Below are 18,461 nucleotides of genomic sequence, written 5' to 3' on the forward strand. Positions count from 1 at the left end.
GTTTATTTCCTCCCCCAGGTTCCCTGTTTTTCCTAGTATGCTGATATTTTACAATAAAAAATGATAAACGTGAAGCGTTTCCTTTTTGTGGGATGCTTCTGAACTAGAACCAAAAGAGAGGCGCTTTCATTCCATTCACTTCCCAAGTGCGTGAGCTGGATCCCCACACCGAAAAACTTCCAAAGTTATAAATTTCGGTTTTCGTGCAAATATTCCTTCGAATCTGGGCAGGCATACGTGGAGGGCACAGTGCTGGACACTGGGAAGACAGCTGTGAATAATCCTCGTTCTCAAAAGGCTTTTTATTAATTATTCCGGGCTTTCAATTAGCGCCGCGACTCCAGTTCTGCCTCTCCGTGGGCATTAAAGCATCAGCCTCACCAGCAGCTGAATCAGAAGTTAAAAACTGCTTCAGAAGTTTCTTTTTTTTTCTTTGACGCTATAAGCGTTCGTTGGCGTTTAAAGAGAACCAGCGATTAAGCACGACAAGTCTTTCCGTAGCATCACTTCTCTACAAAATACTTCCCGCTTCGAAGTAGATTCTCTGCTCTGGTCGTTCATTTTTAAAGCCAACTAACAAGAATGGGGCAGAAACCTCTTTCGATGTCCGCCCCCCCCCCCCCCCGCTATACCCGTGGACCCCCTCGGTACCGTCAGCTCTGGGGCAGCGCCCCGCCCGCCACGCTCGGGGCTGGGGGGCAGTTTGCGGGGGGTTCGCAGCCACGCGCGAGCCCACCGGGGCGGGCAGCGCCAACCTTGACAGAAAGCCCCAGAAATCAACGCAACGTTTCCAGAACACAATTGCAAACCGCCTCCAGGAATTCCACCACTTCCAACGACCAGCGCGACTCGCGCCACCAGAGGCACCGGGGATGGGGGGGCGGGGGGGGGGGTGTGCTCAGCCCGCTCTTTTCTCCAGAGAATTCCTCAGAGCGGCGCCCGCAGGACCCGAGCGGTTTCCCCAACTCGGGGAGCTGCTGCAGCGCCCGGAGAGCGCTGAGGTCGCGGGAGGCCAACCCGACCCTCGGCCGCCTCTGCCCCGCCGGGCGGGCGCCCCCACCCCCACCCCCACCCTGCGCCCCGAGACCGGGCCGCGGCGGGGGACCCCCCACGAGCGGTCCCGGGCCCGGCTGACAGGTTTACTGCCCCCCACCCCCCGCCGCCGCCGCCGCCGCCGCCCCGCGCCCAGTCTCGGCGCCCTACCTGACACACGGCGGCGCGGAAGCCGGCGAAGTCCTGGCGCTCCCCGACCTGCAGCGGCCGGTCCCCGAGCTCGGCCTCCTCCTCGCGCCGGTCGAACAAGTACACGGTCCTGCTGCCGTCGCCGCCGCCACCGCCTTCGCCAGGCTCGGCCGCGGGCCCGCCGCCCGCCGCTGCCATGTTGGAGGGGAGGGAGGGGGAAGCAGCCGGCTGGGAGCCCGGGACGCGCGAGGACGGCGCGCGAGGCCTCGAGCCGGCGCTGCAGCCGTTCCCGGGCCCGGACCCCGAGTCCTACGTGCTCCCGCAGCAGCCGCGCGTCACTTCCGCGGCCCGCGGCGCCCGGGCCCCCACCCCCAGGCCGCGCTGCCAGCGCCTGCAGCAGCCTCGCAAGCGCGGAGCGCGGCGCGAGCAGCCGCCGGAGCCCCTGGCGCAGGAGGAAGAGGCAGCCCCGGCGTCGAGGGGCGGAGCGAGACCTGCAGGCCGCGCACGGCCGGGCGGGGCTTGGGCGCGCTCGGGGCCGCCCCTCCGCCCGCCGCGCCGGGAGAGAGGCGCGGGGTGGGGGGCGGCGGGGGCTGGGAGGGGCGGGGACCCGCCGACCTGCGCCAAGGGTCCGGCGTGCGGCCCCGCGCACCTGCCGGGGCGCCGGGTGGGGATGCCGGTCGAAGCTGCAGCAGCCCCTCTGCGAACACGTGGGTGCTCGCGGGGAGACCGCGGGCGGCCCGAGGCTGGGCGCCCCCCCACCCCGTTCCGTCGCTCGTGTTTCTCTTTGGATCGTGAAAACAAAGCGGGTGTGGGGGTGCTGCCGACGTCTGAACCGAGCCCCGAGACGTTATGGCGCCCTGCTCCCGGGGACTGCAGGCGGGCGTCCGGAGCTCCCCGGGGAGGGCCCATCACCCCATCACCCCATCGGCCCACGCCCCCTCGAAACTGGAAATGGAATCCCAGAGATCTGTTAAATAAAATACATGCGGGCCGCAGCGATAGTGCAGCGGGTGGGGCTCTTGCTTGCACGCAGCCAACCAGGGTGAATTTGCGACATGTGGACCCCGACATGTTCCCCCGGGAGAGAGCCCCGAGTCCAGAGCCAGGTGTAACCCCTGAGTTCCGCTGAGCCAAAAACAAAACAGAAATGGGATCTCCTAGAAGACAGTTCGAAGTGCTGGAACGCAAGCCTTGCTTGTGGAGGTAGGGGATCCCATGAAGATCCCAGATCTCACGGCTTCTCCCCCTCCTAAAGTGGCAGTTTTGTCGTTGAAAGTTGAAAGTGAAGGCGTGAAAATCGCTACACATGGTAGTAGAGTGGAGAATTTTTTCAATTCTCAAAATCTTTGGGTAGAAATTGGTAGATTTTGTTGGGTTGCCAAAATCTTCATAATTATATGAGTAGACTCACATTCTGAGTATGTTTGGGACCTTGACTTTCACACATGAAGATGTTCTAAAATTGTAAGGCGTGTGCATGCAATTTGGCTAGATACTTAGACTAGAATATTGCCACTGAAACCTAAGGGGAGTGTAAAGGGACTGGAACTGGAGAGAACAGAGCAGTTAAGTGGTGGAAGATAAGACTGGAAAGAGGCAAGTTTTAGTCAAAAGTCATTTAAGTTTCTGCAGAAGTTGGGGAAGGTAGAAGGCAAATAAACTCCATTTCCTACGGATCTACCACCTCCCCACTCCCCCCTGACGCCACCACCAGATAGTGCGCTTAGGTATGACTCCTGGTGGGGGACCATAAGTGAAGAGGAAATCAAGCCTGGGTCACCCACGTACAAGGCAGGCATCCTACCTGTTGTAGAATTGCACCAGCCTCTTAAAATATTTCTTTGGCATGTTTTGCCTTTTAACTGCAGGTGAACTATTGCTCTTCTATTGGTCAAATTGGGACTAGGAACAAAGATTCATCATTAAGGAGATTTTTTATTTCTCTGTAACTCAAATTACATAAATACATCCATACAAAAATTTTGTTTTTATGTATTTTCGTGAATTGAAAGTATTGAGAATTGAAAGCAGGAGCTTACACATGCAAGACAAGGGTTCCTCCTCTCGTGGTTTTAGAAGAAAATTCAGCATAATTACCAAAAGGAATCCAAAATTTTGCCAGAGAATGTACTAGAGTACTCTGAGCAGCTATTGCTAGATGTTGAGTATTGTTTTGTCATCAAGTCAGGGTCAGTGTCGTTTGTTTGTTTGCTTGTTTGGAGTAAGTGGTGAGCTACACCCAGAGGTGATCTCAGGGATCTTAAGAATCTGATTCAACCTGGGTTTCCCATATACAAAGCAACACTTCCAGTCTTCTGTCTCTCCAGCCTTTGAGTCAATGTCTTCTGTGGCAATATGGCAATCTAAAATAACTCCAAAACCATTTACCAGTAACCTCTGTTCTCAGAAACTCACAATGTTTTCACCAAAGGGAGATGATAAATTTGTTCCTGATTCCACTTCAATCACAAACGAATAAGTTCAAATGACCCAGCCCTTGAATTCTCTTTAAGTGACCTCAGTTTTTACTCTTACTAGCCATCTTATCATGAGTATAAATATTAAAGTGCCCCTTAAGTGTTTATATTTTGCTGCGTAGCCGCCCCAAACGTTAATCACCTCTTGAGCCCCTTGGGATCTGGTCCCTTGGCCTGAGATGCCAGACTGAATTCTCTTGGAGTGAATTAATACACAGTCTTTAAGTCTAGAACTTAAGGACTGGAGACTTAAACTCAAAAGGCTGGAGCACACATTTGGCATGTGTGGGGCAGATGATCCCACACATGCAATGGTTCCCCAAGCATTGGGAGGGGCTAACACCTGGGCACTGCAGGATATAACCAAAAAAAAAAAAATAGCGAAGTTGTAATAATAGTGGAAAAAAAAATAGGAGAGCTTTGTGGAATAAATAGGAAGTTAGAGTGTTTCCAGATGTGAAAGAGATACTAAATACTTCAAACTCTGAAGAAAATTTAGATTTTTCAGGGTTAAGTGAAGTACTTTTTTTTTTAATGTGAAGTTCAGATAGTTTTTATTGAACAAAATTTATTCAGAAGGACGTGCAGGGTGATGGGGGCTGGGCTGCGAAATATGTGTTCAAGAAAGAGCAGGAGCTTCTCCAGAGCATAAAAGCAGAAAGAGATTCGTGTCAAGGGAGAACACAAGTTTGAAAGCTCAAGCCTTGATGCATGTTCAAGAGGTAACACAGGCTTGGGAGAACAAACCTAAAGCACTTATTTTTTTTAAAGCCAGAAACATATATTTATTGTAACATGATTTAAGGCATCATTACAACAAACCACAAGCTTCTTTAGTAGAAACTCGGGTCTTCTAGGGCTTTGAGCTTTAAGACTAGTAAATTCTGGGGATTGAAGAGAGATGTCACCATGGGCAGGGCACTGGCCTTGCTCATCACCTGAGCCAGGTTTAATCCCTGGCATCCCTTTTGGTTCTCAGAGCCCTGCCAAAGGAAAAAAAATAAAGGATTGACAAACTCTGAGATTTATTTTTGCGTCCCAATTTTTATTATTGTTATAGTTTAGGTAACATGATTATTTACAACGGTGTTAATTTTCATGATTTTGATGTACAAAGTCCCTAACACCCACCACCACCACCAAAGCGCCCAAGACCCACTGCTACAGTCCTTATGTTATTGTTCTACCTGTTTATTCCACTGAAATACTTCCTTTATTAAAAAATTATTTTTAAATAAATAAAACACAAAAAAAACTGTCCCTAGTGAAATCTGATGATAGTAAATAAAGTGAAATAAAGATGACAGAACAAGAAACTCAACTAAAAGTCTTGACCTTAATTTGTATCACATAGTAGTGGAAAATCAGTGTTTCTCACCAACTGAAAAGAAGCCAATGAAATCATTTTGGTACCGGCAAAAGAAGCAACCTGGAAGCATCCTCAAGCGATAGCTGCTTTTTCTGAACAGAGATAAACTTAGCATTCTTGTTCAGAAGATGTTTCATATATTTGTGTTCAGTAGTATTGGGGAATTGTGAATTCTGGTGGGTTTTGCATCGATAGCATTGTTACATTAAGCAAATAAAATTTGCTATAGTAAAATCATTTACCAACAGAGAGCTTTTTTAAAATCATGGTATATTATTTCATCTGCATTAAGGAAAATCCTTTCAAAATTTACAAATTCATTAATGAGAATTTAGTTTAATCTATAATGCTTGAATACCACTTTGAGTGGTGTTTGTGTGTGTGTGTGTGTGTGTATACACAAACATATGTAAACAGTGCTCCTGTTTTTTTTTAATATTCACCTAAAATGCATCTCACAGCCATGAGAGAATCTATTTTGAGTCTCTGATGCCATTATTCTCAGCAACCCAAGAAGTAATTTACTTTAAATTGAAAATTTTTTGAAATCATCTGTGACTATTGAAATTAAGACCAAATTTAAGTCAAATAATTTAAATATTGTCACTAACTAAAATTGGACAATTTCAAGTAGTCTTACCACAATTCCTCTCCATAATCATGTAAAGGCAGCTATTTATTCGCAAAACTTCCTGAACAAAAAAATTTTATCACTATCAACAACCTCTCCATGCAGATGATGAAACTAAGCAAGGCTTAGTTTAATAGGCATTTAGAGTTGCTTCTAGAGATCCATTTGAATACAACTTGAAATGCTTGTGTTATGTTAATAAAATATATGGTTCATGGAATGTCTTTGGTCATGGAATTAATAAGATGATTAGAAGTGTTGCTATTTAGGACCTATGAGCATATTTGGGTGAGCAATCTGGCAACCTTAACTAGAGATCTACATCTTTATTTAACCCATAGCTCAAAGTTTATTCAATATTAGTGTTACTGGTTCAGCATAACTGGGGGAGAAGAAGGAAAGCGACTTCATAGTAATAAGAATGCTATCTAATTATACATTGCTTATTTTAAAAAACTTAGTTGCTTCAAACAGAAACTTTTATTTGATTATGGTTTTTTAATTTGGACTGAGTTTACCTGGGCAGTTCTGCTGGTCTCATTTGAGATTATATAAACAGAAACAATTACCTGGCAGCTTGAATTTACGGTTGGATGATCCATGGCTGTCTCCTTTATATGACTAGCAGTTGAGGTTAGTGGGAGATGAAGCTCATTTCTATTGTATTAGGCATCTCTAAGGTGTAGCTTGATTTCTTTACTGTAACAGAATTTTAAAAAGAAAGCTCTCCAAAGAGTAAGTGCCTATCAAACTCTCTTTCCTCTTCACTAGGTTTGCATCTTCACAGAGAGGGTGGTCTGGGTGGTCTGCATTTCTTCTTAAGGGTTTGAACCTGATAATGAAGTGTTACTTCTTCCACACATGACTGGTCCAAATAGATTTGGACCATCCCAGGAGTGAGTGACTACAGCACTCAAAAAAATTATGATAATTTTTACTATAGTTCAAAATAATAATAATCTTTGACAAAGTTCTCATCACTTTATCACTCTATCACTGTCATCCGGTTGTTCATCGATTTCCTCCTTGCCCGGAGATTTTAGCAAGTTCCACATTGAAGGCTCCTTCAGCATCAGGGGAATGATACCCTTCATTGTTACTTGGTTTTGGCATATTGAATATGCCACGGGGAGCTTGCCAGACTCTGCCACGCAGGCAAGATATTCTCGGTAGCCTGCTGAGTTCTCCGAGAGAGCGAGAAGTAGACAATAAGAGGTCCTGTGGCCGCGAATGCAGATCTGGATGCAGGAGCCCTGTCCTGATCTGAGCAGGCTTTGAGATCTTAGCCCAGGGTCCCTCACACCTGGGTTTCTCTGCCAGTTCCTTCATGCGTGAGGCTCGTCCAAACATGTGGAGAGTGGTCTTAAGCATGGCTGTGGCTGGATTTCAGAGGTCTTCAGCTGCCCTGGCTCTGCTCTGGGTGGGGAGGGAACTCAACCCGCTCCCCCACCCCCTCCAAGGGGCCCCTGTGAGGACAGCCAGATGCAGGGGCATGAGATTCTGCCACATTTGTGGCCACATTTGGAGTTCCTATTGACTTACCCCTGGTTCTGCCTTCAGGGCTTAATCTTGGCAAGGTTCAGGGGACCATATATGGTACAAGGGATTGAGCCAAACCGGAGTGAGCCCTGTACAAGGCAAGAGCCTTACCCACTACATATCTCCCTTGCCTACTGAGTTCGGATAGGCAGTTGATAGGATTTGGTTAAAGTAAAATCAAAGAAGGGGGGAAAGTTGAAGTGTTATTCTGTTAATATCATACTATATCTTTAGTTATGTATATATATATCTTTACCCACTTGTTACTGATACACTAGTTTTAAGATCCATATCACAATTTTGAATACAGCATCTTAAAATGATTTTGCTTTGGACTCTTGAGGGAGGGTGTTGGGCCCACCAAGTGATGCCAGGGGCTGCCACTGGCTCTGTTCTCAGGAGTCACTTCTGTAGTGCCTAGGGGACCACAAAGTGCTGAGACTCGAACCCAAGGTGGATGCACACCCCTGTACTATGGATCTAGCTCTTAATTTTTTTTCTGTTATTTTTGTTGGGGTCTCCCAAGCAGTGCTTGGTAGACCAGAGAAGCCACTATTCTCAGCTATCTGGGCTTCTGACTCAATGTGAGAGTCCAAAGATGTGGTCTTCAAACACTGCAGTGCAGGGATTATCTGGGACACCTCTATGACCACATCTGGCAATGCTCAGGCCCTCTAAGACTGTACCCCATTGATGCTCAGGGGAGGAGGTATGCCAGATGGTGGCCACATGCAAGTAACACTGTAGCCTCTATGCTACCTCTCTGACTCCTTACGGTATTTATTTTTGCTTTTGTTGTTCTAATCTGGGTTTGGGGTTTTGGGTCACACCCAAGCAGTGCTAAGGAGCTGCTGCTGGCTCTATATTGGGGGATCACATGTGATGGGATAGAAACAATGTTGGTTACATGCAGGGTCAGTGCCTTCATTTCTGTATTGTTTCTCTGGCCCTAAAAATGATTTATTTGTGTTACCTCTTTTTGGCTATAAAACTGATTATTTTTTCTTCAAAATCCAAGTAGTTGAACTTTTTTCTTTATATTAGAAATGATAGTTTTTATTACTTTAAAATTGCTAACACCTGTGTGAAGACATTTTTTGGTCCAATCTGTTTTTATTCTTATATTTTTATCTTAAATAGTTCACATATGCAATTGAGGCCATGATTTAAATGGCTAGATAAAGAATGCTATTAATATTTTTGGAGGCCTTGGTATGCCCCTCCCAGAATGGCATAGCTGTGTTCTTAAATGTGTAGGTATTTTTCCCTTTCTATTTACAACTTGATTATTTAATATTCGAAAAAGTTCCAATTTTTTCTAGTTTTTATTTTAAAAAAGCACACTTTTGCTGGGTATCTTCACTACTCTCAATTTTTAACTAAAGTACGACTTCACTTCTGATCCTAAATGTGTGGATTTTCCACAATCCACACATCAAGCAATTCTACCATACCCCTGGGAATTCTACAGTTTAATTAGATTCTGATGCTCTACTTCGAGATGGTGTCAGATTTCACAGGTTAAAGCTCAGTCCTGTAAAACTATCAGGACAACCACAACTTCAGCTGCCAATCTTCCGTTGGTTTGCTGCTTGTGCTGTTAATCAGAGGTTGGGTGACTCCCTTCTCACCCCCACACCAACTTGCTAGGAGAACAAGTTACAAGAGCTCATTAAAACAGCTTACTAGAGGGGCTGGAGTGACAGCACAGTGGGTAGGGCGTTTGCCTTGCACACAGTTGACCTGGGTTCAACTCCCAGCATTCCGTATGGTCCCCTGAGCACAGTCAAGAGTAATTCCTGAGTGCAGAGCCAGGAGTAAGGCCTGTTCATCGCCGGGTGTGACCCAAAAGGAAAAAAAATAAAAACCAGTTTGCTACAGTACCAGCTTATTCATAAATTTCTGATCAGAGGCGGGGATGCAACAATCAACCAGACAGGGAGCCACACAGGACAGGGAGCCAACAGCCCAAGAGACAGTTCAGCAGATGCAGGGTATCAATGTGCCTTCCAGCAAGCACGTTATCATCACCAATCGGTGGAAGTTCTCTGAGCCTGTCCTTTTTTTCCTATTTTTCACATTATGGAAAAAGGAATTAATCATTAAATTTGGTGATTGATGGCCAAAGAAATAATACATTGGGCAAGATGCTTGCCAGATTCAAGCCCCAGCATCCCATATGGTCCCCTGAGCACTGCCAGGAGCAATCTCTGAGTGCGGAGCCAGGAGTAATCCCTGAGCATGCCAGGTGTGTTACCCCCAAACAAACAAACAAACAAAAAGTTTGATGATTTGGGGCTGGGGTGATAGTACAGTGGGCAGAGTGTTTGCCTTGCAGGCAGTCAACCCAGGGCTCTATCTCTGGCATCCCATAGCACTCCCGAGCATCCTTGAGCACCACCAGGAGTGACTCTTTTTTTTTTGCTTTTTGGGTCACACCCGGCGGTCACACCAATGCACAGGGGTTACTCCTGGCTCTTCACTTAGGAATTACTCCTGGCGTTGCTTAGGGGACCATATGGAATGCTGGGAATCAAACCCAGGTCCACTGCGTGCAAAGCAAATGCCCTACCCTCTGTGCTATTGCTCCAGCCCCAGGAGTGATTCTTGAGTGCAGAGCCAAGAGTAACCCCTGAGCATCGCCGGGTGTGACCCAAAAAGCCCCCCTCCCAAATTAAAGAATAAAAGTTTAATGATTGATTCAACTTTAGGACAAGCCTCATGCATGAAGGAACTGGCAGAGGAACCCAGGTGTGTGGGACCCGGGGCATAGATCTCAAAGCCAGCTCAGATTGGGACTGGGCCTCCTCCACCCAGGTCACCCATCTTCCAGTATGTAAGTGTTACACCCACCACCAACTGCCCCACTCCCCCCCCCCCCCCACCCCGTGCCGTGTAATCCCATCAAAGGCCAAGACCTAGAGACTATAAAACCCAGCTCCTGGAAGAGAACAGCACAGAGTCTCCTGCCTCCACTCCTGGCTGTCCTCACCGGGGTCCCTTGGAAGAGGGTGGATTGAGTTTCCCTCCCCACCCCGAGCAGAGTTCCGGCAGCTGAAGACCTCTGGTTCCAGCCACAGCCGTGCTTAAGACCACTCTCCACACATTTGGACGAGCCTCGCGCATGAAGGAACCAGCAGAGGAACCCAGGTGTGTGGGACCCGGGACGTAGATCTCCAAGCCTGCTCGGATTGGGACTGGGACCTCCTCCACCCAGATCCCCCATCTTCCAGTATGTAGGCGTTATAGCCACCAAATGCCCCCCACACCCCCCCACCCCACACCCCCACCCCCGCGCCGTGTAATCCCATCAATGACCAAGACCCAAAGAATATAAAACCCTGCTCCTGGAAGCGCGACATCTTATTATCTAGTTCTTACTCTGGAGAACCTGGCAGGCTACCAAAAGTATCTTGCCCACATGACAGAGTCTGGCAAATTCCCCATGGCGTATTCAATATGCCAAAAACCAGTAACAATGATGGGTCTCATTCTCCTAACCCTGAAAGAACCTCGAATGTGACACTTTCTAAAATCTCAGGGCTAGGATGAAGGAGACGTTACTGGTGCCTGCTCGAGGCAATTGATGAACAACAGGATGACAGTGATACAGTGATACAGTGATTGATTCAACTTCTAGCTTCTCTCCCACCCTAAGCAATACGATAAATTGGTTTCTTGGTAACCAGTTCTCATCCTGAGGGGCTTTCAGAAAATCCCTTCATTAACAAACATGAATGTAGCTCATAGGTGCTTGTTATGAATAACAGAAGACTCCGTTTCCACTCAAGTTTAAGAAATCTTAAAGGTGGGGCCAGAGCTTTAGTACGGAGGGCAGTGCACTTGCCTTGCAAGTGGCTGACTTAGGTTTGATTCTCTACATGCCATAGGGTCCTGGAGCCTGCCAAAAGTAATCCCTGGATGCAGAGCAATGCCTAGTGTGACCCAAAAACCAAGAAAACAAAGAGACAAAGACCAAATACATTTTTCAAAATAGAAATCACACACACACACACACACACACACACACACACACACACACACACACTTCCTCACACACAAATAAAAATCAAAAACAAAAAAACAGAAATCACAATATGATGACATTACACATTCTTCTGCAAATATTTTTGTCTCAATGTATTTGTAACATTTACTTGTGTCAATGTAAGTAGCTGTGTTTCTTTTTCCCTATACAATACAGTATTTCTTTATAGGAATACACTGCAAATTTTCTATTCTCTGGTCAATGATATTTTAATTCTTTCTAGTATTTTTAGTTATCTCTTTGTTTTCATTTTAAAAAACCCAAATGTTGGACCAGAGAGATAGTGCAATAGTTAAGGCATTGACCTTGCATGTTATTGACCCTGATTCTGTTCCCTGAGCACTTCCAGGAGTGATTCCTGAGCATAGAGCAGCAGTAAATTCTGATTTGAAAGGACAAAGTTCATTTTAAATGAATAATTGTCTGAGCAACATTTATTAAAGACAGCCATCTTTTCCCTAATATAATCTGTGCAACTTTTGCCACATCATTTCTATAAATTCATAATTTCAGTCTCTGGGTTTTCTAGTCTGACCCACTGACTTTCTCATCTGATCCTCCCTCATCCCAGCCCCTGCTAATATTGTACTTCCTTTTTTGGGAAGGAGCCACACCCAGTGATGATCAGGGGTTCCTGCTGTCTCTGCATTTAAGAATTACTCCCAGTGGTGCTCAGGGGACCACATAGGATGCCAGGGATCGAACCCGAGTGGGCCACTTGCAAGGCAAATGCCCTACCCACTGTACTATCTCTCTAACTCCAATATAGTATGTACTTCTTTAATCACTCTTGCTTTATTATGTTTTAAGCAAGCCAAATTATTTTATTATTCTTTAAAGAATATCATTGTTATTAAAAGTCACTTCCAAGAACAGTAATTTTCTTCTCTTTTTACTCAGTGTTTTTTTTCCACATGAGAAACATTTGAGGAAAACTGGGGTGGTAGAGGTGGGAGAGATGAACAGAAACTTCCTCAAAGTAGACATAAAATGGTCAAAGGCATAGGGGGAAAAATGCTGTATATTAAAACAGTGAATTCAAACAAATAATAAGAATTTTTAAATGCTGTATTGGGGCTGGAGTGATAGCACAGTGGGTAGGGCATTTGCCTTGCATGCAACCGACCTGAGTTCAATCCCCAGGATCCCATATGGTCCCCTGAGCACTGCCAGGAGTAATTCCTGAGTGTAGAGCCAGGAGTATCCCCTGTGCATCTCTGGGTATGATACACCCGCTCCCCAAAAAAGGAAGAATATTTACAACTAGTACTACTGGACAGAAAAATAACTGAAAAAAATGCTGTATATGACTTATCATCAGGGAAATGCAAATCATAACAACAATAAGTTAGTATCTTACACAGGTGAGACTGGCACGCGTCACAATGGACAAAAACAACCAGTGTGGGTGTGGATTTGGGGAAAAGATACCCTCATTCACTTCTGGCAGGAATGTTGACTGGTCAGGCCTTTATGGAAAACAATATGGACATGCCTCACAAAAACTAGGAATTGAACTACCACCATGAACCAGCATATCAACTTCTTGGCATCTACTTCACTGTAAAAAAAAAAATTAATTGAGAAAAGACATTTGCATTTGCATGTCTTATGTTCATTGCAGCACTGTTCGCAGTAACCAAAACCTGGATATAACCCAAGTATCCAAGAACAGGGGGGCTGGAGCGATAGCACAGTGGGTAGGGCATTTGTCTTACACACGGCCAACCTGGGTTCAATTCTCAGCATCCCATATGGTTCCCCGAACACCACCAGGAGTAATTCCTGAGTGCATGAACCAAGAGTAACCCCTGTGCAGCACCAGGTGTGACCCAAAAACAAAAAAACAAAAACAATAAAAATAAGTATCCAAGAATGAGGAAACAGAAGACATTGTATATATATACAATGGAATACTACTCAGCTATAAGAAAGCTGAAATCATGAAGTTTACTGCTTCATGAATGGGTCTGGAGAGTATCATGCTGAAGGAAGTTAGTCAGAAGGAGAGGGACAAACACAAAACATCAAAACATGTCTCTCCCTGCCCCCAGAGTGCATACTTCCATGTTTGTGGCTACCACAGACTCTCAAGTCCTTCCTCTGCTTGGAAAATTTCCCCTCATCTAACCCTTGGTCACACAGAGCTTCTCTCAGCTGCCCAAGTCTGACACTCTGTTTCAGGCCTCCTGATAGTGAGGCAGGAAACCAACAGAGACACATAGGACACACAAAGTGTCCTTTGCCAGGGGGGAGCTGTGCCTGCTATGTAAGGGATACTTGGCAGTGGTGGAACCAGTCCCTGATTTTAGCAGTTTTTGGCTTTGTAGCTTCCAAGTCAGCTTCACCAAACTTCTGGAAAATTTGCAGATGATACTGTTTTCTAGTCTAAAATACTTATCTGCTTTAAGAAAAATCTAGAAGTAGCTTATTTTCCTGTGTCTAATCCTGATTGATACATTATGGGTTGTTATTTCTAAAGCTGTTGGAATGATATCTGCCATTCATTGAGGGGCTAATAATTTTGATTAATTCTGCTATGTACATATATTTATTTATATTAGAAGTGAGGAAACAGAAATAATTAACTTCTCACTTGTCCATGTTTACATGGCTAGAAATTGATAGAGTTGAGACTAAAATCTAAATTTATTAAACTCTAAAACTGGAACACTACTGGGTTCATTGGTCGTGGAGAATGGGCACTAGTGGAAGGATGGGTATTCGATCATTGTATAACTGAAACCCAAGCATGAAGGTTTGTAGGTCTACAACTATACCTCTTGGTGTTTCACTAATAAAAATTAATTAATTAATTAAAAATAGATTAATATAAAAATAATAAAACTGGAACACTTATATTCCATAGATAAGCTCATTTAGGATCCAAATAATATTATGAACTGAGCTGTTTTTGTATTAACTCAGTGCTTTACATAACTTCTATATATTTTCACAAGTGTCAAATTTCTTTGCAAGAGTATAAAAATAATAAACTCATGCATAAATACTGTATGTCATTCTTTTGAAAACTTTCTATAATCTGGAATGAACCATGAAGCTAATTTGAAACAAATTTGAGTACTTGTAATGTTTAAAATTTGGGTAAATTTAGTAGTTTTATTTTTTTTGGTTCAATTTTATTATACTTTCCATCACTTAAAAGATGAAAGCAGTTAAAAGACACATGAGAAAATGGTCTACATCACTAATTATCAGGGGGATGCAGATCAAAACAATGAGATATCATCTCACACCACAGAGACTGGCCCACATCCAAAAGAACAAATACAACTGGTGTTGGCGCGGATGTGGCGAGAAAGGGACCCTTCTTCACTGTTGGTGGGGATGCCGACTGGTTCAGCCCCTTTGGAAAACAGTATGGACGATTCTCAAAAAATTAGAAATTGTGCTCTCATTTGACCCAGCAATACCTCTCCTGGGAATATATCACGGAGAGGCAAAAAAGTACAGTCGAAATGACATTTGCACTTCTATGTTCATTGCAACACTATTCACAATAGCCAAAATCTGGAAAAAACCTGAGTGCCCGAGAACAGATTACTGGTTAAAGAAACTTTGGTACATCTACACAATGGAGTACTATGCAGCTGTTAGAAAAGATGAAGTCATGAAACTCACATACAAGTGGTACTTACTAAATGGAAAGTATCATGTTAAGTGAAATGAGTCAAAAAAAGAGGGGCCAGACATAGAAAGATTGCATTCATCTGGGGAATATAAAGTAACAAAATAAGAGACTAACTCCCAAGAATAGCCGAGATAAGTACCAGGAGGTTCACTCCATGGCTTGGAGGCCAGCCGCACATCACTTTATCACTGTATCACTGTCATCCTGTTGTTCGTCAATTGTCTGGAGCAGGCCCCAGTACTGTCTCTTTCATCCTAGCCCTGAGATTTTAAAAAGTGCCACATTTGAGGCTCTATCAGGGTCAGGAGAATGAGACCCATTATTGTTACTGGTTTTTGGCATACTGAATACATCACGGGGAGTTTGCCAGACTCCACTGTGTGGGCAGGATACTTCTGGTAGCCTGCCAGGTTCTCCAGGGTAAGAACTAGATAATAAGACGTCGCTTCCAGGAGCAGGGTTTTATAGTCTCTGGGTCTTGGCTGTTGATGGGATTACACGGCGCCAGGGGCAGTTAGTGGGTGTAACGCCTACATACTGGAAGATGGGGGATCTGGGTGGAGGAGGCCCCAGTTCCAATCTGAGCAGGCTTGGATATCTACGTCCCGGGTCCCGCACACCTGGGTTCCTCTGCTGGTTCCTTCATGTGTGAGGCCACACATGCTAGGGGAAAAGGCAGCTCAGATAGAGAAGAGAACTCCAAACAAAGGATGTTGGGAGGATTCTCCCAGGATGAGAGATGCATGCTGAAAGTAGACTGTAGACGGAACATGATTGCCACTCAATGCCTCTTTTGCAAACCACAGCACCCAAAAGGAGAGAGAGAACAAAAGGGAATGCCCTGCCACAAGGGTGGGGTGGGATGGGGAGGAGGGGGAGTGGGAGGGATACTGGGAGCACTGGGGTTGGAGAATGGGCACTGATGGAGGGATAGGTACTCAATCATTGTATAACTGAAACCCAAGCACAAAAATTTGTAAGTCTACAACTGTACCTCATGGTGTTTCACTGCACTTGTCAACATCCTCCCATTGTTCATCGATTTTATCGAGCGGGCCCAGTTACATTGTGAGACTTGTTACTGTGTTTGGCATATTGAATATGCACAGGTAGCTTGCCAGGTTTTGCCGTGTGAGCGAGATACTCTCAGTAGCTTGCTGGGCTCTCCAAGAGGGGCGGAGGAATGGAACTCGGATCGGCCATGTTGGCTGCGGCTGCATGCAAGGCAAACACCCTACTGCTGTGCTATCGCTACAGCCTGTTGTTTTGCTAATTAAAAAAAAAAAGATGGAAGCAGGGCCAGAGCAATAGTACAGCAGGTAGGGCTGACCTAAGCTTGAACCCTGGCATCCCATATGGTCCCCCGAGCACTGCCAGGAGTAATTCTTGAGAACAGAGTCAGAAATAACCCCTGAGCATCACTGGGTGTGACCCAAAAAGCAAAACAATAAATAAATTAAAAAAATTAAAATTAAAAAATATTTTTTGGGGGGCTGGAGAGATAGCACAGCAGTTAGGGTATTTGCCTTGCACGCAACCAACCTGGGTTTGATTCCCAGTATCCCATATGGTCCCCTGAGCACTGCCAGGAATAAATCCTGAGTGCAGAGCCAGGAGTAACCCCTGTGCATCGCCAGGTGTGACCCAAAAAGCAAAAAAAATAAAAAATATTTTTTGAAAGCAAGGAGGTGGGTACACTGTGATGGCTATGGTGTTGGAATTATGTACATGGAAAACCATCACTAATAATATTGCAAATTATAGTATTTCAATAAATTAAGGAAAAACAACCAAGCAAACAAAAACACGTTAAAATGAATAATACAAAGAGAATAGCCATTGCTTCATTTCCGTCAATGAGGAAATTTTGTTGAACCATAGAATCAGTATACCAGGACAGCATGATATTTACAAAAAAAAACCAATGTTGTAAGAAAACTCTAGTGTTCTTCAGATTGTCTTCATTTTTTCTTGTAATCACTTCTGTACTGTACCTAGTTCCGAATAACTCTGTCAGTTCCTTGATGTCACCACAATAAAAATTTTAAACTACTGGGAAAAGAAGTTGAAAGCAAATGAACTACTGGCAACTCCACCAGAGAGCATTTGTTGCCATTAGTGCATTAATAGGTTCTGAAGTACATACTTTCTGTTCTCTTTCAAATAAATTAGATAAAACATTTATAGTTATCTAAAATACAGAGAGAAGCATTTGAATATATGAAAGTTCACTCCTTAAAAAAGAAATGTTGGGGCTGGAGCGATAGCACAGTGGGTAGAGCGTTTGCCTTGCACTCAGCCGACCCAGGTTCGATCCCCAGAATTCCATATGGTCCCTGAGAGCTGCCAGGAGAAATTCTTGAGTGCAGAACCAGGAGTAACCCCTGTGCATCACTGGGTGTGACCCCCCCAAAAAAAAAAGAAGAAGAAGAAGAAGAAATGTTAGGGCCAGAGAGGTAGTTTAGCAGGCAGGATGTTTACCTTGTACAGAGCCAACCCAGGCTCAATCCCCAGCACCCCATATGGTTTCCTGAGCACAAAGCCAGGAGTACTTCCTGAGCACTACTGGGTGTGGCCAACAAATACAAACAAATAAACAGAAGACACTCCCACCCCCTAGACCAAGGTGAACTAGTGGGCTAGAGAGCTAGTATAGCAGATAGGGTGCTTGCCTTGCACCCAGTTGACCTAGGTTTGACTTCCAGAATCCTGTATGGTCCCCTGAGCTTGCTAGGAATAATCTCTGAGCTCAGAGCCAAAAGTAAGCCCTGAGCACAACCAGCATGGCTGCCAAATAAATAAATAAATAAATAAATAAATAAATAAAAACAAAAAATAAACAAGCAAACAAAAAAACCACAAGAAATTGGAATACTAGTAAGAGGTGTAGCTAAAAAAGAAATGAAACTGATTATAAAGGGGAAAATTGTGGTTTGTGTGCTGCTGAGATATGCTTAGAGGAAAAGCATCTTGCAGCATTTTAATTCATACAACATCAAAGAAGTCTCAGAGTGTTAGAGACAAGAAAACTGACCAAGGGTGAGAATATGCGATTACAAGTGTCAAACCTAATCTTTATCTATCGAAGGCAATTTTTTCAAATACAAAACCAAAAATCAGTGAGATGGAGATGGAAAAAACAAGTCCTGAAGTAGAAATAAGTGTGATTAATAGAAGTACTCATTTCTTTATTCATTATTCCATCCATCCATATTAATCATATGCCTATTATGTTGTTTACCCAGCACTGGAGCTTAGGAGACAAAAATCAGTCCCATGCCTCACTCCTGAGGAGTAAGTAGCCTCAGTGCCACTCCTCTATCCAATAGATGTCTCTCTCCCTTTACTTCAGGCTTCTTAGCCAGCTCTTTCCACCTGTACCACCCACCTCCCTACCCTTACTTTAACTTAAAGAACTTGTTCCTCAAGTAGGAATTTCCTGCCCTATGTTATCTCTCATAGCCCTAACCCACCACATCTTTAAAAGTCTTCAAACTCTAAAAATATGCTTGTTTCCTACTTTATAATAAAATAAAAACACAAACAACATAAAACTCTAAGAT

General features: G+C 44.5%; 1 protein-coding gene across 2 annotated transcripts in view; it reads right to left on the bottom strand.

Moving 5' to 3' along the window:
* SMCHD1 (structural maintenance of chromosomes flexible hinge domain containing 1) overlaps nt 1–1,385 on the bottom strand; it is a 114,672-nt gene extending 113,287 nt beyond the window's left edge. For both annotated transcript variants that reach the window (XM_056138102.1, XM_056138101.1), the window contains exon 1: nt 1,204–1,385. In XM_056138102.1, the coding sequence (XP_055994077.1) occupies nt 1,204–1,380 (177 nt within the window). In that variant the 5' untranslated portion in view covers nt 1,381–1,385. The remainder of the gene's footprint in view (nt 1–1,203) is intronic.
* Between the last annotated feature and the right edge of the window lie 17,076 nt (nt 1,386–18,461).

Source organism: Sorex fumeus, unplaced genomic scaffold (assembly GCF_029834395.1).
Source record: "Sorex fumeus unplaced genomic scaffold, SorFum_2.1 ptg000128l, whole genome shotgun sequence".
Lineage (NCBI taxonomy): Eukaryota > Metazoa > Chordata > Mammalia > Eulipotyphla > Soricidae > Sorex > Sorex fumeus.